The sequence below is a fragment of the Lissotriton helveticus genome, chromosome 2_1 (genome assembly GCF_964261635.1).
Source record: "Lissotriton helveticus chromosome 2_1, aLisHel1.1, whole genome shotgun sequence".
Classification (NCBI taxonomy): domain Eukaryota; kingdom Metazoa; phylum Chordata; class Amphibia; order Caudata; family Salamandridae; genus Lissotriton; species Lissotriton helveticus.
In genome coordinates this window covers 449,167,161-449,192,622 of record NC_136059.1, presented here as the reverse complement: position 1 = coordinate 449,192,622, position 25,462 = coordinate 449,167,161, and the positions used below count along the sequence as shown (strand labels likewise).

The following is a 25,462-nucleotide window of genomic DNA, read 5'->3' as shown; positions in this document are numbered from 1 at the left end:
CTTGGGCCCCGCTTTGCATGTCAGTGAAATTTATCACTAATGACATGCAAAGTGGGCGTGCCAAGATGTTAGCGACTGAAAACAGTCGCTAACATCGCTATCTCCTATTACCAACTTTTGGAGATATTCGCGCTAAGCGCGAATATCTCCAAAGCTAACACCTGCCCCTGAGCAGTTCTTAGCCATGTTATCCAATGGTAGGTGGATAACATGGCTAAGAGCATTAGCTCGGTAATGCATGAATATCGCTGACTTTTCAGCGATATTCATGCATTGCGGCCGATTTTTATCGCTTTTGCGATAAACCTTGATAATAGCAAGGTTTATCTGCAATAATTTCTGACGATGCTTAGCGTTAAAAAATTTGTTGCTAAGCATCGTTAGCGATAAATTTCGCTTAACGTTGGTAATATGCCCCAGAGTTTCTGTGATGCAGCCACCCTGTTACTCGAACAGGATGGGCTAGAGAAATCCTTAAATATATTAAAAAGAGCTTTAGTGCTATTAGGTGCTTATAAAATATAATTAGCATAAAAGTCTGCTTTAGACTTTAAAATAGCCTCTTTATATTTAACCTGTGCCAGTTTCAATTCATTCTTATCCAGCTCTCGATAGTTCTTTCTCCATTTCCTCTCAGCTTTCTTGCATGACGCTCGTAATAATCTCAATTCCTCATTATACCAAGGGGCTGAGGCTTTGTTCCTAGTTTTGAGTCTCTTTACTGGGACTAACAAGTCCAGAGTACCAGCTATATGACTACAATACATTTGATTCTTTTCCTCTAAGGAAATAGAAGGGGCAAAGAAATTTACATTTGGAAAGGTCGGTGGGTCCTATTGTTTTCTAATTTAGCCCACTCCCTTCCCTTTCGATATGTCACTGGACAGTTATTATTTCCCTCTAATTTAGGTATATTGATATTAAAATGAACAAGATAATGATCAGTCCAACTTTGTGGCAGTATATCTATCACTTTGGTCTCAGTTTGATTGGCGAACAAGAGATCTAAAACATGCCCCCCTTGATGGGTTGCTTATTGTACCAATTGCTGTAGGTTGAGATTTGCACATGTGTGCCCTAAGTCTCTCAGATGGTTACCTAAATTCCCATTGTCCCATAAATTAAAATCCCCCAATAGAATCATTCTGGAGATGGTTAGGGTCAAATTAGTGATGGTGTCCAAGAGTACTTGGTATTGGGTATCTTGTCCTGGGGGTCTATAGCAGACCATTCCTGTAAGTAGCCTTTCCTTGGCCTCCTGCAGCGAAAAACCAGGAGTTTAATCCCAATGACATCATCAACCTTTACTGAAGCAAATTTCCATGTTTCCTTGAAAATCTCTCCAACCCCTCCTCCTCTTCCAGCAGCCCTCGGTTTATGAAAGATGTTATACCCTTCAGGGCAAGCAAAACCCAATTCTACAGAGGAGTCGGTACTGGTCCACGTCTCTGTAAGAAACAGGACATCCAGATCCATGTCCTCTATCATAAGAGACAGCTCCAGATGATGTTTAATCAGGGATCTACTATTGATCAGCCCACAGTTTAAGGACTTCTTATCATAACCCGTGTTAGATAAATGATGATGGGATCCCCTGTTCTTCCTCTTACCTATGTCAAGCAGCTGTTCCCTGGCATACATTAACCGACCTTGATCTCTGTCGGAATGGGCAGCGTGGCTGGCGCTGTGCGCATCCTGGGCACGGACGGGCGCAGACAGGCTTGCCTCTGGCGCGCCTCTTGAGTGCCCGCTGCGCGCTAGCATTGCCTGTCTTAAATAGGCAGGCAAGCGCAGTCAGCCAGAACTAAAGCACAATCCAAAATGGCGCTAGTAAAGTGGGGAGAAGCCTCTAATTCCCACACCCAAGATGGTGCTCAAAACAAATCCAAGGGTCTCAAATCCCGCTAAGCAGCAATGTGTGAATTCTTTTTGAAATGTTTCATGGTAAACATCAAATTAATGTTATGCAATACTAAGAAATCCAGGCCCCGATGTAGGTAAAATAGATTTACCGATTTTTAATTACCGAATTATACCGATTCGGTAATTAAAAATCGGTAAATCTAAGGGGTGGATATGTAGGAACATCCAGATGTTCCTTTTACCGAATCGGTAAATATCTGTATTTACCGATTCGGTAAATACCGACCGGTAATGCCCCATTCATTCCTATGGGCTTTGAAGCCCATAGGAATGAATGGGGCATTACCGGTCGGTATTTACCGAATCGGTAAATACAGATTTTGACAAGGGTGCAGGGGGTGTCACTTTGACACCCTCTAGCACCCCCAAAAAAGATTCGGGGGCCATGTGGCAGGCATACCTGCCCTAAGGGCAGGTCTGCCTGTCATATGGCACAGGTGTGCATGCACACATGTGTATGCACACCGGAATCGGTATTTTACCATCAAATATATTTGATGGTAAAATACAGATTCGGTAAGGGTTGTGGGACTCAGAAGAGTCCCACCTACATATCAAAATTACAGAATCGGTAATAAATACCGATTCGGTATTTCACAGAATCGGTAAATTTACCGATCGGTAAATTGACCGATTCTGTGAAATATGTGGCCCTACATACCATTTACTGAATACCGGTCGGTAACGGCCGAAAATACCGATTTTCGGCCGTTACCGACCGACCTACATCGGCCCCGAAGTTCCCAGTGCCCATCCTCAGACCTAATTGCAGGCCAGGCCCTGTACTGTGGTGAGTATAGATATCTGACCACATACATGTCACCCTGAGGGATGGTGGGATAACTGATCCCAATCATGGGAGATTTGGATGTGAATTTTTCTACACAGGGCTAGTAGGCATTCTACCCATTAGGGATAGAAGTAAAACTCTGACCACTATAAGTAGAATAGTTTTCACCAACCAGTAGTCGAGAGGTTGACGAGTCTCCCTTCACGAAAGAGATGTGCACTCCAATCTCCTGTATAGTTGAGCATGCTGGCAGAGAGCACAATTTTCCAGAAAATACTTATTAGCGAACATCACACTTTTATGTCTAGCACTCTTCAGTATCTATTTTCAGATAAAGTGAGGTGTAAGCTTACATTTCCTTATGTTATTAATTATCGTTGTACATACTCCATACCATGAATTAATTCAAGTTTTACATGCAAGCTATTTCTGGAAACATGCTCTGCCTTAAAACCAAGTATGCAAAACAAAACACATATAAAAATTAGCGATGGAGCCAATGCTTGAAGTAATCTCAACCTCTGTTAATCACTTTGGGCCTACATCCCAATCCATTGTACTGCCCTAAGTCGCATGGGTATGGCCAGACGTTGGTTCCGTGCTCACTATGTCAATGGATCCAAGCTGCACCCGGATGATGAGTCTATAATTAGGGCAAAACCGGTCCTGGGTTGCTTGTGTTCTGGTTCAGGGAGGACATAGCTTGGCAGTTCGGCTTGAACTGTTTCCATGAGGAACATGGTCAAGATTAATTTGCCCATGGCTATTCCAAACTAAGTGGCATGGTGAGCAAAAGAACACTGGGTTGAAATGCTACCCCAAGCTATTGCCAGTGGTTAGACTTATTGCAAGCTGACTCCCTTCACCTTTTGAATGTTTCATGTGACTTTCAATCAAGTATTTCGGAGTCCAGGGCTAAGATTTTTGTTACAGTTCCTGGCCTCATGACAAAGCAAAAGGTCACAGCTGACTGTATCTTTATTTGGTTTGGCCTTGAAGTTATTTGCTAATTTTGTGAGTTCATGACATTCCTGAGTATTTCTTTTGGATTTATCACCACTAATAATGTTTGCACTTATCCATAGAGGGTGGAAGCAGATTTGGGAAATAGTTTTCCTTTCATGGGAACACCAAAATGTCCATCTTTTCAATGATGTAATATAAAGTAGTCCGTGCCCGTCTGCTCTAACAGGTCCCAATATGGAAAAAATTAGAAAACACTCAGAAATATCTTTCAGGATTTATGCCTGTGTCTCAGCATATAATTCTGAATTCATGGTCATTTATAGAATCATTTGAATGCATGGAAATCTATACAAATTGTAGATTTCCTTTTTGTGCTCCGCCCCCACTTGTGCAAACATGACCCAAGGATATCAGAGCACTGTACATATGATAGATAAACATAAACAAAGATCTGTGGCCTAATGTATGAAAAGTGACGCATCGCTGCGTGAAAACAGCGATGCGTCACTTTTCACTGCGCACTCCTTGCGACACCAATGATGCGTCATATTTAATGTATGACGCATCATGTCGCAAGGAGTTACAGATACGTCAGTATTTTTGACGTAACTGTAAGCTCAAAAGTGACGCATTGCTGGAGTGTGTCACAAAAGTGACGCAACTCCAGCAATGGTCCTTTCACATGGGGAAAGCCCCATGTGAAAGGGCTTGCGTCAGTCTTACGCCTGCTGTGAGGCAGGCGCAAGATTTTGACGTAACAGCGTACTAAAAGTGACGCAGTGAAATCTCATAGATTTCACTGCGTCACTATTACGAGGCTTTTTGCGGGGGAACGCCCCCTCTGCATACATTATACCTGACGCAGGTATAATGTGGCGCAGGGGTTTAAAAAGTGACGCATCTACCTAGATGCGTCACTTTTTAAATATGGCGCAACAAGGCGCATTTTTTACACCGCTGGTGCGTCACAAAAAAGTGACTGATATATAAAAAGAATATCTAATAAAAAGATCAACTTTTAAGAACTTCAGTAAGATATGGTATGAGGTAACACAGGGCCAGATGTAGGTGGCCATTTACCGACCGGTAACGGCCGATTTCGGCCGTTACCGACCGGTAAATGGCTATTCGGTATGTAGGGGGTCTTTATTTTACAGAATTGGTAAATTTACCGATTCTGTAAAATACCGAATTGGTAATTTTACCGATTCGGAAAATCCAAATGTAGGTGGGACTCTTCTGAGTCCCAAAGGCCCTACAAATTCCGTATTTTAACACACAATCCAATTGGGTGTTAAAATACCGAATTCAGGTGTGCATGCACATGTGTGCATGCACACCTAGCCATGTGACAGACAGACATGCCCTTAGGGCATGTCTGTGTGCCACATGGTGCACATGCCTATTTTTGGGGTGCCAGAGGGTGTCAAAGTGACACCCCCTGCACCCTTGCCAAATTCGGTATTTACCGATTCTGTAATTACAGAATCGGTATTGCCCATTGATTCCTATGGGCTTCAAAGCCCATAGGAATCAATGGGCAATACCGATTCGGTATTTACAGAATCGGTAAATACCGAATCTTAAAGATTCGGTATTTACCGATTCTGTAATACCTACATCTCCCCCCTTCATATTTACCGACTCTTAAATACCGAATCGGTAAAATTCGGTATTTAAGAGTCGGTAAATATGAATTACCTACATCTGGTCCATAGTTATTTACAGACGATCTCCATTCCTTATGCGTTGTTGGAGTAGGTTCTCCAGGGTAGAATTCCATGATTCTCCTTTGCGTCGGTTCTGTTTCAGGATCCCAGGGGACAATGTTTTTGTTGGTTCCACTGAGCATTGATGTGCTTTAACCCTGTATTAGTATTACAGTCATTGTAGCCGCCAATGAACCCAGGGGACGGGCTCATTGTTACTTTTGAGAGAGGAATCTGTTGATTAGGACCCATCTTTTTCACCTCTATTTTGAAGACTTGGGTCGGTGGGTTAGAACTGTCTTTAGGTAGTAGGGAGTTCCAAATCCTTGAAGCTGAACCAGAAAAAAGAGTGTGTGTAGGTTGTTTGTTAACACAAGGAGATGATGGACGGAGGGCTGAAACTTTTCAGACTCTTACCCCCAGTCACAGATCTGGGTTGAATCCATCATCTTTCTTTAGCTCACTTCGCCACCCCAGTTCAGTCACAGCTATATGCAAATCAGTCTTGGCCCTGTGCCTCATGGGAACAATCCATCCTGAACTGCCAAGCCAGGTCTTCCCTGGACCTGAAGCTAGCATCCTAGGTCCGGCTTCAGGCTAACAGCCCTCATCAGCCAGGTTAGCTTGAATCCAGTAGGGAAGTGAGCAAGGGACCCACGCCTGGGCATACCCTGTCAACTTAGGGCGAACAAAGCAAACACAAGGAGATGATGGACGGAGTGCTGAAACTTTACAGACACTTACCCCCAGTCACAGATCTGGGTTGAATCCATTATCGTTCTTTAGCTCACTTCGCCACCCCAGTTCAGACACACCTATGTGCAAATCAGTCTTGACCCTGTGCCTCATGGGAACAGTCCAGCCTGAACTGCCAAGCCATGTCTTCCCTGGACAGGAAACAAGGGGCCTCATTTATGAGGCTGTGCATCACTTTTACGCAGCCGGTGCGTCACTTTTTGTGACGCACCAGTGGCGTAAAAAAATGCACCTTGTTGCGCCATATTTACAAAGTGACACATCTAGGTAGATGCGTCACTTTGTAAACCCCTGCGCCACATTATACCTGCGCCAGGTATAATGTATGCAAGGGGGGCGTATTGACGCAAGGAAGAGTCGTAGATGTGACGCAGTGAAATCTAAGAGATTGCCCCATGTGAAAGGACGCATTGCTGGAGTTGCGTCACTTTTGTGACACACTCCAGCAATGCGTCACTTTTGCGCTTACAGATACGTCAGAAATACTGACGTATCTGTAACTCCTTGCGACATGATGCGTCATACATTAAATATGACGCATCAGGAATGTCGCAAGGAGTGCGCACTGAGAAGTGACGCATCGCTGCTTTCATGCAGCAATGCGTCATTTCTCATAAATGAGGCCCCAGGATCCTGTGATTTATTTAAGTGAGTTAGTAATGTGAGACTAAGGACTGCTTTCATGAACCAGGAGTCTGTGTGACTGTCCTTGGATTGCCTCACTTTGTTTAGAGCTCGTTTAATGCTTCACTGACAGGCAGCTGACAGGACTACCAGAACAAATTGGATCCTTGGTGACTAACACACTGCTGAGTTTTACCCACAATCCACCTGGACAGAGTAAAGTTCTTAAGTCAGAACCTACTTGTATGTGTATGACCCATGCAAGTTAAGGTGCTGGTTCAACTGGGGTGCTAGGCACTCACTACACAATGTAAACACGATATAAGCTTGGACATACCACCTCAACCTTTTGTAGACAAACTCTGAAGTATACTTTTTACTTTCATATCTATCCACTGTGTTGAAACACATTGTTGTTTTGTGATTAAAGTACTTACATATTGCAGTGAGCAGCGGTTAAGACCCATTTATCTTTGATCAAAGTTCCTCCACAAATGAGGAACCCTTTGTCCCTTATCAGAGCCATGTAAGGTCTGGAATGTGGAACCACTTCTTTCCCACCAATGATTTCCATGCATTGATCTGCGAAAACACAACCCAGTAAAACATGGTTAAACATCAGCAGCAATCTTCACAAACATGCTCTACCAAGCCCTGTATTTTACAAGCTGCTGCAATGAAGTTGTAAACTCGTGGAAAAAGGCATGTATGCAGAGCCTGGGGTGGACTGTGGGAACAAGGCTTAGACTGAGGCCATCAAGAACCTCCCAAATGTAGCCCTCAGTCCTACAATTTAGTTTGGAGACATTCTGATATTTGTACTTCCTCTCTGTTCGCTCCATCCAGAATTTGTTCGTAGTGCTCACTTGAAAACACATATGTAAGTAGACCCCCCCCCCGATAGTCTTATCCCCTTTTGTTTTCGTGCTGTCAGTTAGTTGCCAACATCCAGCATAACATGAAAACCATTGCGGAGTAAGATCACTTGATTAGCATCTATGATTGTATGCAGCCAATAAACAGGCCGCAGTCTATATTTTGCGGGTCGGACTCTGGGGTTCGGAATCTGAGAGACAACGAAGAAGCCTGAGTGGGCCATGAAGAGGCGTGGGGAGAGCAAAGCTTCACGAGTAACTACTGCTCCAGAAATCAAGAAATTTGGTCCAACTTTGGCATGTCTAAAAATTCAAATTATGTACCTTTGGTGAAGTTAATTCTGATGAACACATATTTTGTGGGGCCATATTTATGTTGGTAAACATTTTTAGAAGGTAGCAGCACCCTGGGCGGACTCTAGGAAATACATGTCTTCTCGAAATATCTGTGCCCACTGGGTACTCTGAGAAAGTGTTGCAAGCAAGTCCATGGGTACAGAACATGCCCGTGCCCACTTGGCAAGTACTGGGAAGAGGATGACAGGCACAAGACAAGGGTGCAGCTAATGCCCTTTGCCTAGTGGCAGTGCCAAAGGGGTGCAGTCATGTTCAGCATTTATTGTTGGCAGAGGTATCACGTACAGGACCTTTTTGGACCTTTCTGGGGTGCATGATTAGTGACTTATAGTGTGCCTTGGTAAAACACTCAACCATGGCTGCCTGACATCAAAGTCAGGTTTGGATCATAGCCTGGAATATTCTGTCAGCAGTGGTTTCAAAATCAAACTTCATAAGAATGATGTAACACTCATGAATCATTGATTCCCCATAACTTTCAGAAATTATTATTATTCCTAGGAATAATGGATGCCAAATATCAAGAATCCTAGCAAGTAGTGCTACACTACAAGATGCACAGTATTATATTGCACTAATTTCAAGTCCATTTTACCAATTTAAAAAAACTGTAATAATATAGACCTAATAACCACCGATTCCTCAGACCTCACTGAAAAGGAAATTCAGGAAATTCTCAAAGACCTCAATCCAGCCCTTATCCCTCCCTGCCCACCAGTCATGAGTGCCGCACACCCCATCTGCACGGTCGCTATTGATCCACACAGACTGCCCCCCCGCTGCAATAGAAGGGCGATCAGAATCAATCTTGCACCCGTATCCCTGACTGCCCCGACTCCCACTACCACCTCCCTCCCTGGTCTGACGGGGCTCCTAATCAACTGCCGGTCGGCGGTAAAACATGCAGCCGATGTCGCTGCTCTCATCTGAACAATAACACAGACCTAGCCATCCTAACTGAATCATGGCTTAATGATGCATCCTCTTCATGCCTCGACCTCTTAGTCCCCCCCCAATGTTAACATACCCAGACTAGACAGACCACTTAACAAAAAAGGTGGCGGAATCGCTTGCATCTATCGCTCTAACCTCCTTGTCTCAGAGCTTTTAACGGATGCCACTGATTCTTGCGAATATCTAGCCCTCTCAGTCTGGAGCAACACCACCCACCTGTGCAACCTGCACACTTTTTACCACCCCCCAGGCAATAACAATCAATTCACTGATTACCTCATGGAAATTATCACGGCTAAGAACTCCCCCAACACCAAAGACATTTTCCTGGGAGACTTCAACCTGCACTGGAACAACCTTAAGGATCCTGATGTCAATGCCATTACAGATCTTATGACCGATCTAGCCCTGACCCAAGCTTGCCCACTCCCCACCCACTCGAAAGGGGCTACTCTCGACTGGATCATCTCTAACGAGAAAACCGTCAAACTCATATCCACCGACCCCTGCGACTGGTCAGACCACCATGCCATCACCTTTCTCTTACCCTGCCCCCTCAAAACATGGGCTCCTCAACCAGTGCTACCAAAACGCTGGGTCAGAGACACCAAAAACCTAGACCTAATTGAACTTGAGACCCGTTGCAAATCCAACCGCCCCCCCTCCTCACATCACCTCAGTCAGTGACCTCAATGATCACTACACTGCGTCCATGTCGAACATTCTGGATGACCTAGCCCCTCTTAAACTAAAAAGGGCTTGAGTCAAAGAGAGAAACCCTTGGTTCACCGGTTCCCTCAACGACGAGAGAAGATCCCTCCGACAAGCCGAAAGAATTTGGAGACAGCACCCATCGGCAGTTCACCTGAAACTTCTTCGCCAGGCCAAAAATGCTTACAACAAAAACATCCTCAATTCAAAAAAAGAGTTTTTCAGAGCGGAACTAGGAAATGCCCAGAACAGGCCTCGGAAACTCTTTGAGATGATCAAACTCCAATCGAAAAAACTGTCCAAAACAGCCAAAGAAAACCCCAAGTCTCTCATCTCCTCTGAAGATTTATCCTCGTTTTTCGCAAACAAAATCCTAACCTTAGGTACCGAACTCAAAGCTGCCTCACTCCCTCCACCTAACATTGACCATCCGCCTCCTCCATCACTGCTACCGACACAGACCTTACCCAAGAATCTAGCGCACTGGTCCGAATTCTCACCCTACGAGAAGACTCTGTCGCAAATATCCTTTGCTCCTTAAACCCGAACAACCACTTCAACGACCCACTCCCCTCGAACTGTCTTGCGACTATTACCAAATCCATCATTCCTTGCTGGACTGCGATAATCAATCCCGATCTCACTGAAAGGAGGCCAAGTCCTCCCCATTCTGAAAAAACCATCGCTGGACCCAGCCTCCCCAAATAACTTTAAGTTTAAAGTATTTTATTCAGTGTAACATAAATGGACAGACATACAAAGTATATGAAGCAATAAGTCAGTGCGGACCAGGCCGTACCCATAGCGGCACATCGATAAAGAACAGTTCAATCTTGGGCCAGTCCGCATCAGCAGTGAAGGATATGCATTGTTGCAATGTTAAAGTACCATTTTTACTAAACTCCCCCCTCGAACCCCAACTCCCAACTCCCCAATTCCCCTACCCCTCCCCCACCCACCCATCGTCCAGTGCGCAGGCCATCCCCAAGCCGTCTACCTTGGCCGTCCTCACTGAGAGAGGTGGATCCCCTACCCATTCAAGAGGCCGGCACTGCAGGGCTCGTGAGCTTCAGGAGACGGAGATATTTAGGACAGGTAAGTTCCTTAAATTCAGTGAGGAGCAGGGAGTGAAATGGTTGCCAGAGGTCATAAAATTGCTCAGTGTCTCCCGCCATTGTGAGTGATAATTTCTCAATGCCTAGTATGTGCCATAATCTGTGTAGCCAGCCCATGAGAGAGGGTATTGTGGTAGTGCACCAATGTATTAAAATGTTTTGAACTGCTGAACCCAGTGCAATAGCTGTCTGTCTGCCCCTGCGTGAACTGAGGGGGTACATCAACCCATTCGGGAGTCCCAGTAGGGTGTATGCGGGGAATCGTGGCAGTTCTATGTCAAAATGGGATTCAATTTCGTCTAACACTTCTTTCCAGTAGGGCTCTAGAAGCGGACAATCCCATAAAATGTGTGTCAGTGTGCCCCGGTGCCCACACCCTCTCCAGCAGGTGTCGTCCTTGCTACGGTCCATCTCATGGACCCGTTCAGGTGTATAGTACCAGTAGGTAGAGACCTTAGTCAGCGTGTCAGTGAGGCCCATGTGGCATGCCGAGTGCCTCGCCCTATAGGATATCTGTTCCCATTCCTTGTGTGTCAGTGTCCTGCCTAATTCCCGTTCCCAGCGCTCTCGTCCCGGATTGTAAAGGTGTGAGGAGGGTGGTTGCAGTAGCTTATAGAGATCTGTGATCAATTTTGAGTCGGACGAGCGGGTCATGAGCCAGTTCTCATATGGGGAGAGTCGTCTGTCGGCTGACTCCCGTGTCTGCGGGTGTAGTGCCCAGTGGCGAACCTGGAAATAGCGGAGTCTCTCGGATTCAGGGAATGAGAATTCCTGTTGAAACTGCGGGAAGGGGATGACTCCCTCCGGGCCATATATATGACACAGGGCCAGGCACCCGGCCGCTCCCCAGTGAGTAAAGGCCCCCTTTCCATCCCCGGTGTAAAGTCCGGGTTGTCCACCAACGGTGGAGTGGGGACGGGAATGTGGTGAGATTGTATGCGAGATTGGTGGCGTCCCAGACCCGCAGCGGCACCCTGGTGACATAGGAGGCATACAGATTCGCGGGGCGGTGTGGTCGGCGTAGAAACGGGACTTCCTGTAGGGGTCGGCCCGCCACTGCCTGATCCTGGAATAGCCAGTGTCTGTCTGATTCCCACCTGCTCCATTCTACCAAATAGCGCAGCTGCGCCGCTTGGAAATACTTGCGAAGATCCGGTATGCCTAGTCCTCCCGCCTCCGGGGCTAGCGTGGAAAGAGCCCTGCGCATCCTGGGCTTCTTACCCTACCAGATAAATCGGGAGAGGTCCGTTTGCAGCTGTGGGATCCACCCGACCGGCGGCTGGAGTGGTAAGGCTCGGAATAGATAAAGGACCTGGGGTAGGACCATCATTTTGACCGCAGCTATTCTGCCCAACCAGGAAAGAGTGCCACGATTCCACCGTCCTAGTTCCTCTCGGATCTTTTTGCCTAATGTTGTGTAGTTGGTGGTCACCATGGCCGGCAAGGTAGGGGCTAGCTGAATCCCCAGGTAGGGCACCAACTCCGACGACCAGAGCATGGGGAATTGGCCTTGTAGATGTGTTCTAGTGGCCGGCTTAAGGGAGATGTCCAGAGCCACAGATTTCCCCATATTCATTTTAAAACCCGCAACAGCACCAAAGGAGGCCAGCTCCCTGATGCAGGCCGGCAGGGCCGTCCAGGGATCCTCTAGCGATAGTATGACGTCATCCGCGTAGAGGCTTATGGTGTGCGTAAAGCCCCCGTACCGCACCCCCTTCGCTGCCGGATGATCACGCACCCGTTTGGCGAAGGGTACCAATATAGAGGGCGAAGAGCAATGGTGAGAGCGGGCACCCTTGTCTGGTACCCCTCTCGATGTTAAAGCTCTTCGAGTTGTAGCCATTCACTCGCACTACCGCAGTCGGCTGTCTATAACAATTAAGGATCATGGAGCGGAACTTGTCTCCTATGCCCGCTTTCATCAATACCCGTTCGAGATAAGGCCAATGTACCCGGTCAAACGCCTTCTCGGCATCCACCGCCAGCATCATTCTCTCTCCGGGAATCCGGGAGGCCTTCTCCAAGAGGTGAACAATCCTCTTGGTATTGTCTACTCTCTGTCTCCCCGGAACAAATCCCGCCTGGTCCGGATCTATGAGTCCCGGTAGGTGGGGGGCTAATCTGGCTGCGAGGATCCCTGTGTACAGCTTCAAATCCACGTTCAGGAGGGATATCGGCCTGTGGGAGCCACAGTGCCTCCGATCCTTCCCGGGCTTGGGGATAACCGTGAGGGAGGCTCGCAAAAGGTCAGGTGGAATGGCTCCCGGAGTAGCGAACGAGTTAAAAAGGCGTGTGAGGATCGGAGCCAATGTGGTGCAGAACGTCTTATAAAAAAGTGGGGTGTACCCGTCCGGCCCCGGAGCCTTGCCATGCTTAAGTCTGGCAATGGCGGAAATCACTTCCTCCGGTCGAATGTCCCTCTCTAGGTGCTCTGCCTGCGAGGGGTCCAGTGAGGGCAATGCGACCGAGTCCAGGTATGTGGACATCGCCGTGTCATCTAATGGGTCTCCGGTATATAGATCCGCGTAAAATCGGCGAAACGTTTCAGCTATGTGGGCATCTTCCGTCACCACCGTCCCCGTGGCGTCAGAGATCTCTTTCACTAGGTGACTCTGATGCACCGTTCGGAGCCTGTTTGCCAGCAGTCTGCCACAGCGGTCCCCCCAGGTGTAGTATGCATGGCGCAGGCGAAGCGCGGCGTACTCGGCCCGGTCCAGATCCAGGGCCGCCAGGAGTTTCCTCGCCTCCTTAAGCTGTCTCCATATTCTGGGGGCTCCGGTGTATCTGTTCAAGCTCGCGGGCCCTCAGGGTGAGTTCGTCCCTCTTGGCCTGCCGTTCTTTATTTTCAGCAGAAGAGATTGCCAGGAATTCCCCTCTAAGGACCGCCTTCAGGGCCGCCCACCGCGTCGCCAGGGTGGTGTCCGGGTTGTCATTGTGGGACAGATACTCTCGGATCGCCCCCTCTATGCGGTCAACCACTACCTTCCTGTGTAGAAAAGTGTCGCGGAGGCGCCATATTCTGGGAGGACCTGCCACTGCCGGCAGACGCAGAGTGGCGGAGACCGGAGCATGATCCGACAAGGACAGCACTCCCAGGTCTGACGCCGAGACCAGGGCCCGCACCGCAGTCGTAACCAGGAGATGATCCAGCCTCGCGTAGGTCTTATGGGCATGGGAATAATATGAATACCCCCTGTCAGTGGGATGCATGTGACGCCAAAGGTCGTGTTGGTCCACTTCCGCCAACTGTGCCTTACACCCGGCCGAGAACTCCCCGAGCTGCGGAGAGCGTTGCGACGATCTGTCCACGGCCGAGTCAAAGACCATGTTAAAGTCATCCCCGATGATGATGTGCCTATCTTGCGAAGCAGTAATGTCTATCAGCGCTGATTGTAAAAAGCGTTCTTGCTGTTCATTAGGGCTATACAAAGAACCAACTGTAAAAGTGATATTCCCAGTCCTGAACCGGTAAGCTAGCAGGCGGCCTGTATATTCTGCCTGTTTGTGAAGGATTTCCCCTTTAAAGTGTTTGGCCACTAGGATTGCAACCCCCGCCGTCTTAGTAGTGCTAGAGGAGAAAAACTGTGTCGGGAATTTAAGCGAGCGCAATCTGTGCGTGTCTCAGGATAGTAGGTGCGTCTCCTGGAGGAGACAGACATCAGCCTGAGTGCTTTCCAGAAGGGACAATACCGCCCTCCGCTTGACCGGGTTGTTGAGACCCCTAACATTAAGGGTCACTACTTTAAAGGTGCCGGGAGGCATAGGAAATGGTGTAAATGTAAGCGTAAATTCCCCGCCCGGACCAGGCAAGGTATATGAGTGCTGTCAAAGCTGTTAGAAACTGCATAGTGCACTGGACAACCCCCTCCACCCCTTCCAACTCCCTGCCCCTCACCCACAACACTCCACCCCCACCCCCCAACCGTCACCCCCAGCCCAACCCCAAAACTGACCCAACACTCCCTCCCCCCCATCCCAACCCCTCAACTTCCCCCATAACCCAAGTGTCCAAGTCCAGTCCTCGACGGACAAGTCTCTGGAAAGTTACTGAAGTGGACGTCCAGCCACTACACACCCTCCCGCCGCCCCCCCTCCCCCGGACCTCCAAAGTTGCATTATTGATGAGGCTATGTCGATCTCCCCCCGGAGCTCTCTCAGGCCGTCAGCGCAGTGTCACCAGATGCCCTGTCCCTGGCCACCTCCCGCACAGCATTGTCCATTTCCGCTCGGATAGTGGGTGAGTCTGGTCGTGCGGAAGGAGTAGAGGACCATCGACCAGGGACTGTCTGCCAGCCATCTCTAGTGATGCGTCGTCGGCGCGGGGTGTCCCAGCACCCCTCAGGTATCCTGGAGGGAGCGGAGCTGGTGCAGAGTCCCGTTCCATCGGAAGATGAGGCGGAAGGGGTGGCCCCAGGAGTACTGCGTGCCATGCTCCCGCAGGAAGTCAGTTGCTATTTTGAAGGCTCTGCGTTTCTGCAGTGTGATTGCCGATAAATCCTGGAAGAGGGCCACCTGGTGCCCCCGGAAACGTAAGGATGGCTTCTTTCGTGCTTCACGGAGGATCCGCTCCTTCAGGGGGTAGTCCGGTAGGAAGGCTAGGATATCGGGGGGAGGCGCCGAGGTCCGACGCGGTAGGCCCACTCTATGCGCTCTGTCTATCCTGATGGGGAAGTCGACTGCCTCACCCAGTATCTCTCTAAACAAGTCTCTCAGATATCCAGCCACGTCCTCTCTCTCCTCTCTGGATGGAATTCCCCGGACCCGGATGTTGTTTCTCCGGGACCGGTTCTCAATGTCCTCATTGTGCGCCTGAAGATCAAGTTGTTGGTCCCTTAATCGTACCACCTCCTGCTGCAGCTGCGTGATCTCCTCGTCCCGAGCGTGTCCAGCTTCCTCCACCGTAGTCACCCTCTCACCGAGGCCATCGACCTCCCTCCGCACCTCCCGAACTTCTCCGGCCACTTCCTGCTTTAGTGCTTGGAAATCCTCCCTAAGGGAACTGAAAAGAGATTCCAGGAAGGATCTGGTGACCGGGGGCTCCCCTCCGCTCGCCCCCTGGGAGCCGCTCGAGTGGCCCGGGGAGTGCTGCCCCCTGTCCTGCTTCACGGATCCCCTGCTCAGCATGTCTGGCAATGTCCGCTCTCCCTTCTTAACCCCTTTGTTGCTAGCCATTCTGTGAGCGGGAGCTCCCTCCTGGGTGGCTTGTTGTGCTGCCGGTCAGCCGCGCTAGCTCACACCGCCCCGGGACCGCCGACAGACCGATGAGCACGGCCCTCCGGGAAACCCAGCTCCGTAGCCGCACACTCAAAGGATCCAGCGAACCGCTCACCTCCAGTTCCAGGCCTACTAGGCCTTCCTGAGCCCCAGACATGGGAACCCGGCCGTCACCAGCCCCAGGGTGACCACGATAGGAGACCTCCCTCCGTCTCCACGACCTGTGCAGATGTCGTCGAGTCCTTGGGCACTCGGTGCATAGAGCGCCCCCGATCTGTTTTGGTCTCAGGATGCCCACCGGCACCTCAGTCCAGGCGTGGTCAGCACACCACCACCTCCGATGGTTATAGTGTCCTGGGTCTGAGCCACTAGTATGACGGGTCAATCTGCGCCAAGCTCCCTGTCCACCACGCCACCTCAGACGAATATGAAGGGGTTGTCTACGAGCAGGCCGTTGCGATGCTCCGCCATCACCATGCCGGGTAGGGAGAGGCGACGAGTCCAGGGCCCGCCCCCCCTCAACAGGCCTGCCCGTCGCCACTACAGGCCCTCCTAGGCACCCCACGCAGGGACCGTAGCCTTCCCCTCTGCTGATGCCGAGGACCTGTATGCTGCCTCAGCGCCGGTGCACCCGCCTGGGTATGCCTCACCCCGCACTCCGCTGTATGCACCCTCTATCGACCGCCGGGCAAGCAGCTGGGGCACGCCTGTGCTGTAGGGAGATCCGCTCCGTCTCAGGCCTCCATCGTCCTTGCTCGCGGGCCCAGCGCCGCCGCTATCCCCAATTATCCTCTCAGGGCTTCTGCACTGCAGCCCAGGTCATCCGCTGCGGTAGGGAAGCCGTTCGAGTCCTCCTCACCTCTTCCGTTGAGGCGCGCCAGGCAAAGGGGCACCCTCAGAGCAACACCGGGAGTCGACGCACAGGCCGCAGCCACGGTGTAGTACTGAAAATTCTGGACTCGAGAATTAAACTTCGTCGTAGCATGACGATTTTTATGTCAAAAGACCGAGAATGGCTAGTACACTATGTACAAACATTTTCGTCAATTTCGAGTGACGATTTCACCTCGAAATCGTCATTTTCATTCTGAACCCTTGGCTTCCATTTTGTATGCGGCAGCCATTTTGTGAGTTGTCCTTTACATAGGCTTATAATACAGCTGAATCCGATTCAAAAGGACACGTACACCTTGGTTGACTTTTCTCTGACCTGGGCAAGTAGGAACCATTGCCCCAGGCCGAACCTGTTTGGTCAGTTCCTCTTCCAGTGGCCGAGCAAGATAGCATCAAGGCTCAACAGGCCATAAACCCATCCTTCGCACACACACCCTGCCGAATCTCGCTCACACCTGTCCCTGCTCTCTTCTCTCACTTGCTTTATGATGGGGAGGTGCCCGGTTTTATTAGGGGTCCAGCGATATCTGATGAAAATGTTAGGCCTTGCCGGGTAATTTATTGTGGGCTGGACAAACTGAACTATGGCCTTGTCATCATGACTCTGCTTTTTCTTTGTAATAGAAACATCTCAATAGTATTGTAAAATGTTAGGAATGTTTGCCTAAAGCACAATATTTCGTATTAAAGGAGAAGCCTGACTTTGTGAATTGCGGCAGTCTCCTGAGAACATACTTCCTGTGTGTTGTACTTCTAGGACGCTTGTTACCTTGGTTGCAGCCAATAAAATCGATCCTTGACTTCACCTAGAAGACTCTGAATTTCTGTGGTCTGAATCAGGAAAGAACTCGAGGTCCTTGGGTGTGCTCCCTGGCACCGCTGGGTTACCGGTTAAGTACCGGTTCTGAAAAACCCAGTACCTCAGTTGGCGCCCAACGTTTGGGGCGATTCCAGCGGTACCGGTCCAGCCAGAGGTTCGTGAGGCGCTTCGTGTGAAAATTCCGGAGGACGGCCAACCACTTCATCGACCCCTGCATGTCGACGTGGTCCGAAGGTCTTTGCTGCGAGGTTCCCCGCTTCCCGACGGCTACGAAGGACTGCTGCCCTGGCTATCGCCCTGATTTGGACCCTTGAAGTTTGGTAGAGCGAAACACTGAGACGAGTCTTCTAGTGACGTCATCGATATTTCAGTTAAGTATAAGTGGAGCGTCTCCCAGTCCTTAGTTGGTTCTTAGTTTTGGGTATCCTTTGGGATCGTTTTGTTTGGTACTTGCAAGCACCAAAACCAAGGGACTCGTGTATTCACGAGAAATATCGTAATCGATAATCCTTTGAAGTTTGGAACTAGACTAGAGAGCGAAGATGCCTGGTCTTAGACTTGGAAATGTGTTATGTCTTGGTTGTAATATTAGGGACTCCCGATTGGAGGACTCGTGTCCGGTTCCTCCGGTTGGAACTCCAACATATGAATTATATGTGAAACATGGAGTAGGCCCCATCACATATAACTAAGTATGGATCAAATACACCAGAAAAGATGGTGTTTTAAAATGGCCCCAATATGGTAGCTTTGACACGGAAATTCTAGATAATCTCGAAGTTAAACTTTTCAAGAAGAAAGCCCGGCTGGCAATGTTTGACTCTTTCTGCCTATGGCGTAAGGAGGCCAAACAAAAGGAAATTAAATTAGCGAAGGAAAATAAGAGAGAAAGAGGTATTTCGGTAATACAAGCTGCTATGCAGTTTAAAGACAATGAAGAAGAACAGATGAGTGAGCAGTTGCACAGGCAACGTAAAATGGTAGTAGATAAATGCTATCCAGTTTTGCCGACTCTTAAGCAAGATGCAGCAAAAGAGCCTGAAAAAGATCCGTTAATGGCACATTTGTTAAGTTCGCCACCGCCCTATGCGCAAAATGCCACAGCACCTCTGCAACCTTTAGTTGCGCCACCTGTAGTTGTTGTGCCTGCTCCTCTACAGCACCCACCAGCTACTCTTCAGCTGGGTTCTGCTCCTCTGGTGCAGCCTTCTCAAGGCCCACCGATCACATCTGCTCCGCCTGTGCTTTCTACAACTTTGCCTAGTGTACCTTCTACTTCTCCTAATGCTCCCTCTGCTATTGTCTCTGCTTCCGTCTTATCTAACACTATTTTTCCGCCCGTTCTTCCATCAGTTTCTCCTTCTGTTCGACAAAGAATGGCCAACACTGTGACTAATCTTTTCTCACCTTTTCTCGGGTCGCCTAATACGACCCCTAACCCGAAACAAAGACAGTTGCGGAGTCAACTGCCTGACTATAGAGAGAGAGATTTACTGAATCGTTTAGCGCACAAATGGGTTATGGACACTGTAAAATACGATGTAGAGTCTGTCATGGAAGTCTTCCGTCAATGGGAAGCACCGAAGCAGAGATACGTTTTTGAACAGGTGTGTGTTTTTCTCTGTGAAGATTTGGAAGACAATGATCTGGAATGTAACCCGCCCGAGTTGTGTCGTGCGCGGTTCGATTTCGCAGAGGGCATGATTGTAGGTCCCGATGTCGAGAGAGCAGTTGAGATATTGTTGTCATATCGGAGTAAGGGGAGCACTTCTGGATCCCAATCTGAGCGTGATACATCCGGTAGGAAAAAGGCGCGACAGTACCCCATGAGAGAGGTTCCCCCACAATGGAGAGAGGGTGACGCAAATGCTATCCCACCTATCCTGCCACACTTTCAGCGTGTGTGGGTACATGTTCCCTGGAAGCGATCTGAAGTTTTGGCCCTTAAACAGACACTGCCTGATCCGCGTAAAAATCCTGCAGGGTATTACAAAGAGTTGTCACAAACTGCTGGGTCTTGTATCATGAATTTAGCCGATATCGATATGTTATTTGGGAACGTTGTTCCACAGCCTTTATGGGGAAAGATTCGTCATACAGATCATGATCAGGAGTTAGGTGATTCATGGGCTAATATCGTTACTGCAGATGCCCTACAAATTGGTGGTTCCAAGCCTGAGCCTTTAGTAGCAGAACTTCCCGGTAGGATCATTAATTACATGAAAACGATAATGCCTGCGATGCGCGTAAACTGGGATAAGTTGTCTGCGTGTAAGCAGAAGAAAGATGAAACGGTGTCAGATTTCTTCACCAGGTTTGAAGAAACGTTTGTCGACCACAGTGGTCAAGATATGAGCACAGAAGGTGGTCAGCGATTGTTCGTCGATAAATTCGTGCACAATCTGCTCCCAGAGTTGTGTAAAAAGTTGAAAGATTCAGAGAGTTCATGGGCAGTTTCCTCTTCAGCACAGATATTGGCTACTGCACAATAATATGAAAATCGAGACAAAGACAAGAAAGATAGAGCAGAAAAGAAAACGAAAGAGCTGAAAACAAAGGTTTTGTTACAGCAAGCATATCCGCCACGTGGTGGTGGTGGCCAGACTAATGGTGGTCAGAGTAACTACCAGAATAATTTTCAGCAGCCTCAACAGTATCAGAGGAACTCGCAAAGAGTCGAGTATTCGCAGCAACGTGTTCCTGTAGGCCCCAATCAGTGTTCGTATTGCAAGGAAGAAGGTCATTTTAAGTATAGTTGTCCTATTCTGTTACAGCGTGCAAATGGTGGTTCAAACACAAGAGGTAGAGGTATTCAGCAAGCCTCTCGAGGTACAGGACGTGGAAACGTCCCCCAAAAGGCACGTCCCCTTCCACCCCAAAATTCGATGAACAGGTTCGATCAGCAGAATAATGCATCTGGTAGGACAGCTCAGTACTATGCTGATGATTACTATATAGAAAGTGAGAATTGGGAAGGTAATGATTGCTAGGACAGCCATAGACAAAGAGAGGGAGTTGTTTCAGTTCCAGTAGATCAGAATGGACCATACGTTGAGGTGATTACATCAGGTGTGTCAGAACCTTTTCTGTTGGATACTGGTGCTACAAAGAGTTCTATTATGCACTCCAAACTCCCTGGCGCACCTTTGTCTGGCGAAACGAATGTTTCTGTAGGTTTTTCTGGAGCCCCGGTTAGAAATCCAATTTCTGACCCTTTGTCTCTTTCTGTTGGTCCTTGTGAATTAGAAGCACCCCTTATTCTGACAACTGGTTGTGGTGAAAATTTGTTGGGATTAGATCTGTTAAAAAGATTGTATGCGACTTTGTACTGGTCTCCCTCAGGAGTACAACTTACTTTAGGTAAGAAAGTGGTTTCTCCAATGTATTTGTCAAGGGATAAACTTCCGACAGAATTGTCGTTTCTGCCTGATATTCTTTGGGCTACTGGTCCTAATGATGTGGGTTTCCTAGAAATTCCACCATATGTTGTAACATTGAAAGCCAATGTTAAAATGCCACGAATTCCCCAATACAGAATCTCTAGTGAAGGTGAAAAAGCTTTGCTAGCGATTGTTTACGATCTAATTGAAAAAGATGTCATTGAAGAGACAAGAGGCAACATTTGCAATAGTCCTGTTCTGCCGGTTTTAAAACGAACTGATCCTTCTCAGCCACCTGTTTACAGATTTGTGATTGATCTTAGAGAGGTGAATAAAATAGTTGTGCCACAATTCCCAGTTGTCCCTGACATTACTGCCCTATTGACTATGATTCCAGCTTCTGCAACATGGTTTTCGGTGATTGACATGAAGAATGCTTTCTTCAGCATCCCCATTGCTGAGGAGAGCAGGGATATTTTTGGCTTCACTTTAGGAGGACGAAGTTTCCGCTTTAAACGCGCTGCCCAGGGCTACTGTGAAAGTCTATCGATATACAGTCAAGCTCTAAAAACACAGCTTGATACGATTGTTTTGCCTGATGGTGCTACTCTTGTACAGTACGTTGATGATTTGCTTGTCGCTGCAGATACTGAGGAAATATGTAAGAAAGCCACGTTGTCATTGTTGCGTCATCTGTGTGATTTGCATCACAAGGTGTCACTTTCCAAATTACAATATTGTCGACAAGAAGTGACCTACTTAGGTCATCTCTTATCGAAGGAGGGAAGGAAACTGACCCCAGAAAGAATTCAGGCAATAGTGAAATTGAGTGTGCCAAGAACACAGAGAGAAGTACGTGCTTTCTTGGGTATTACATCATACTGTAGACAGTGGATTCCAAATTTTTCGTTATTGGCCAAACCTTTGATGGCATTAACGTGTAAAGGTACACCCAATCCTGTTCCTTGGTCCGAAGAGTGCCAGAAAAGTTTTTCTGAACTGCGTGATGCATTATGTTCGGCTCCTGTGTTAGGTACCCCCAACTACAGTAAGCCCTTTACATTATATGTCCACGAGAAACAAGGTTGTGCATTATCAGTACTGACTCAGTTATTTGGAGACAAACAGCGTCCATGTGCATATTTTTCGTCGACTCTGAATCCGGTAGCTAAAGCATTGCCAAGTTGTTTAAGAGCCACAGCGGCAGCAGCTGCTTCTATCCGACAGTCTGCTGGTTTAGTGATGGATAACACCTTGATCGTTATGGTTCCGCATGCAGTAGACATATTGTTAAATAGAACCAAGACACAGCACTTAACTAGTGCTCGATTGTCAGGTTATGAATTAACATTATTAGCAAGTCATGTGCTCATACAGAGATGCAATACACTCAACCCAGCTACGTTGCTGCCAATTGTAGAGGAATTAGATGCTTCAGAACAGCATGATTGTTTTCTCAAAACAGAAGAAGAAACGAAAGGGAGAGTAGATCTCCTAGATACTCCTCTTGCTGAATGTGATGGTACATTATGGGTGAATGGTTCATGTTTCAAGCTTCCGAATGGTGACACGACTGCAGCATATGCTGTCACGACTTTGCATACGATTGTTGAAGCTGCACGTATTCCACATAATTCAGCTCAAGCAGCAGAATTAATTGCACTTACGAGAGCATGTGTGTTGTCAAAAGGAATGAAAGTGACTGTCTACACCGACAGCCAGTATGCTTTTGGTGTGGCTCACAGTTTTGGACGATTGTGGAAAGAATGTGGGTTCCTGACTTCGCATGGAGCTAAGATTCAGCATGGTCAGTTGGTGAATGAGCTTCTTGAATCACTGACCTTGCCGTTGCAAGTAGCAATTGTGAAATGTAGTGCTCACAAGAAGGTGACTGATGATGTTGGTCATGGAAACGCATTTGCCGATGAAATCGCGAAAGAAACTGCAAGGAATGTGATGAGCCGAATGTATGTTGCAGGCCCTGCAAGATGGGTTGGTGATATTGGAATGTGTGAAGACACGATAGAGAGTGTGAAGTCTATTCAAGCTGAGGCTACAGAGAAAGAGTTGAACATGTGGAGAGAAAGTACGGGTAGAATGGATGCAAATGGTTGTTGGATTGAATTGTCAGAGCATCAGAGATGGTTGTTACCCGATGCGTACGTGCTTGCAGTAGTTACAATGGCTCATGGAATGGCTCACATCAGTGTGAAAGGGATTTGCAAGTTGTTGGCTCCAGTATGGCAAAACTCAGGAATTCCCAAGTGTGCAGAGAATGTGGTCAAGAATTGCATGGTGTGTTTGAAACACAATCCTGGTAGGGGAACCCCAACTCCAGCTGGTCATTTTGCACCTCCTACATATCCGTTTGAGGTTTTGCAGCTAGATTTCATCCACATGGAGAGGTGCAACAACTTAAAATACGTGCTCGTTGTTGTTTGTGCCTTCTCAAGATGGGTAGAAGCATATCCCCTAAAAAACAATACTGCCTTATCCACAGCGAAAGCCCTTGTGAAAGAATTCTTCCCTAGATTCGGAATGCCTAGAATGGTCTGGAGTGATAACGGAAGTGAATTTGTGGGTCATGTGATGAAGAATGTATGTGAAGGGCTAGGCATTCGACAGAAGTTCCATGCTGCAAATCACCCCCAATCAGCTGGATTAGTAGAATGTTACAACGGCACACTTAAGTTAAAATTGGCCAAAATTCAAACAAGCACAGATCTTAAATGGCCTAACGCTCTACCCTTAGCTCTCCTGTCCACCAGAATGACTGTGCATTCGCGAGTGAAACTTAGCCCCTACGAGATGGTCTTTGGCCGCCCGGCCAACATATGGGGAGTGCCTTGACCCACTAAGTTCAGCGAGATCGAACAGCCTGTTTTGCTTGATTACCTGTACGAATTGACGGCTAAATTGCGTGTTTTGCATCAACAGGTTCACAACACCCTGCCTCCGGTCTCCGAAACTCCGGGACACGCGATTGACCCCGGATCCTGGGTGTTGGTCAGAAATTTCCAGAGAACGAAGAACGACCAGCCCAGGTGGACCGGACCGCACCTCGTCCTTCTCTCCACAAGATCGGCGGTTCGAGTGGAGGGGAAGAAGAACTGGATCCACGGGGTCCATTGTAAAAGGGTCCCTCTACCTCTGCCATATGACCAGTGGGTCCAGAAGGGTGTCGCTGACTCAGAAACAGACAACCTTTCAGCGATGCACGAGTAAAAGGAACTAACTCTGAACGTGAAAGTGAGAACATTTTGCAAGAGGCTGTGCCACCATCAAAGCGATTGAACACTTTTGAACCTGAACCCCTGTTTCAGGACCAGACACTACCTGGGAAAAGACGTTATAATTTAAGGCCGAGACCTATGGACTAATAAAAAAAATCTTTTTTCCTTCCCAGTACTATTTTTGAAAGTGCAGCTCTCCCATCTGAGAAACTTGCTTATTTTTGTTTTTCGAACCACCATCCGGGTTCCGCTGCTAGGGCCGCGGTTGCTTAAAGTCTTTGGGGTACAGCTGACGACGTTAGGTCGGTAGTTCTGGTTGGTCCAAGGGAGTTGCCCTGGACTGACAGAAGCATCCCTTAGCAGAATCACCCTCCCACCGCGGGCAGCACTTTAGAGAGGATGGAGTTTTCCGAGATGGAGAGACCTGCCAAACCAACGAACTTTAAACACAAATTAAGTAAAGTGATGACAAAGAAAAGTTTTTTGATATTGTGCATTTGTATGTTATTCAGTATGATGATATTTTTAATAAGTTATGTTTTGTTCTCTTTTCGTGTAACATTTGCACCCACTGCATCGCCCATACCTCCTCCTACTGTTTCCTCTCATTCTTTCCACCCTCTTCCTGACCATGAATCCAATAGAAGGTTAGAGTTCATTAATAACTCCTTTGTTCAGCTGTTGCACCAACACCAACTAGTAATGAACACGACTAACTGTTGGGTGTGTAGTCTCATGCCTCACACAACAAATAAAGGTATCCCTTATCTGGTTCTGCCTTTCAGCCATAATGGTTCTGTGTGGGCATACAGAACAATGTTCATATACGCACGTGAAGTCCACCCCCTACGTTCTGTAGAAGACAATCCCAAGAATAGTGCTTTGGTTAAGGGTATAGTCGACATGATTAAGGGAGAAATCTCTTATGAAAATACCCCGGACGATGAGATATTTGCATATATAAATTGGAACGTGACCAGATATGAAGCTACTCTGAGCGAGAAACAGCAAGCTAAGGGATCGTCCCCGATCTGGATCGTACCCCATCAGGGTCACCTGTGTCTGCAAGGTACTGGCAAGAATCCCAGAGCTCAGTTAGGGAAGAGTGTCTGTACAGAAACGTATGTTTTTGGGTCTCAGA

The 25,462-nt window shown here is 48.0% G+C and overlaps 1 protein-coding gene across 1 annotated transcript in view; it reads right to left on the bottom strand.

Moving 5' to 3' along the window:
• LOC144819374 (granzyme A-like) overlaps positions 1-25,462 on the bottom strand; it is an 84,164-nt gene that overhangs the window by 28,686 nt on the left and 30,016 nt on the right. Inside the window, exon 2 of the mRNA XM_078677298.1 lies at positions 7,206-7,350. Within this exon, the coding sequence (XP_078533424.1) occupies positions 7,206-7,350 (145 nt within the window). The remainder of the gene's footprint in view (positions 1-7,205; positions 7,351-25,462) is intronic.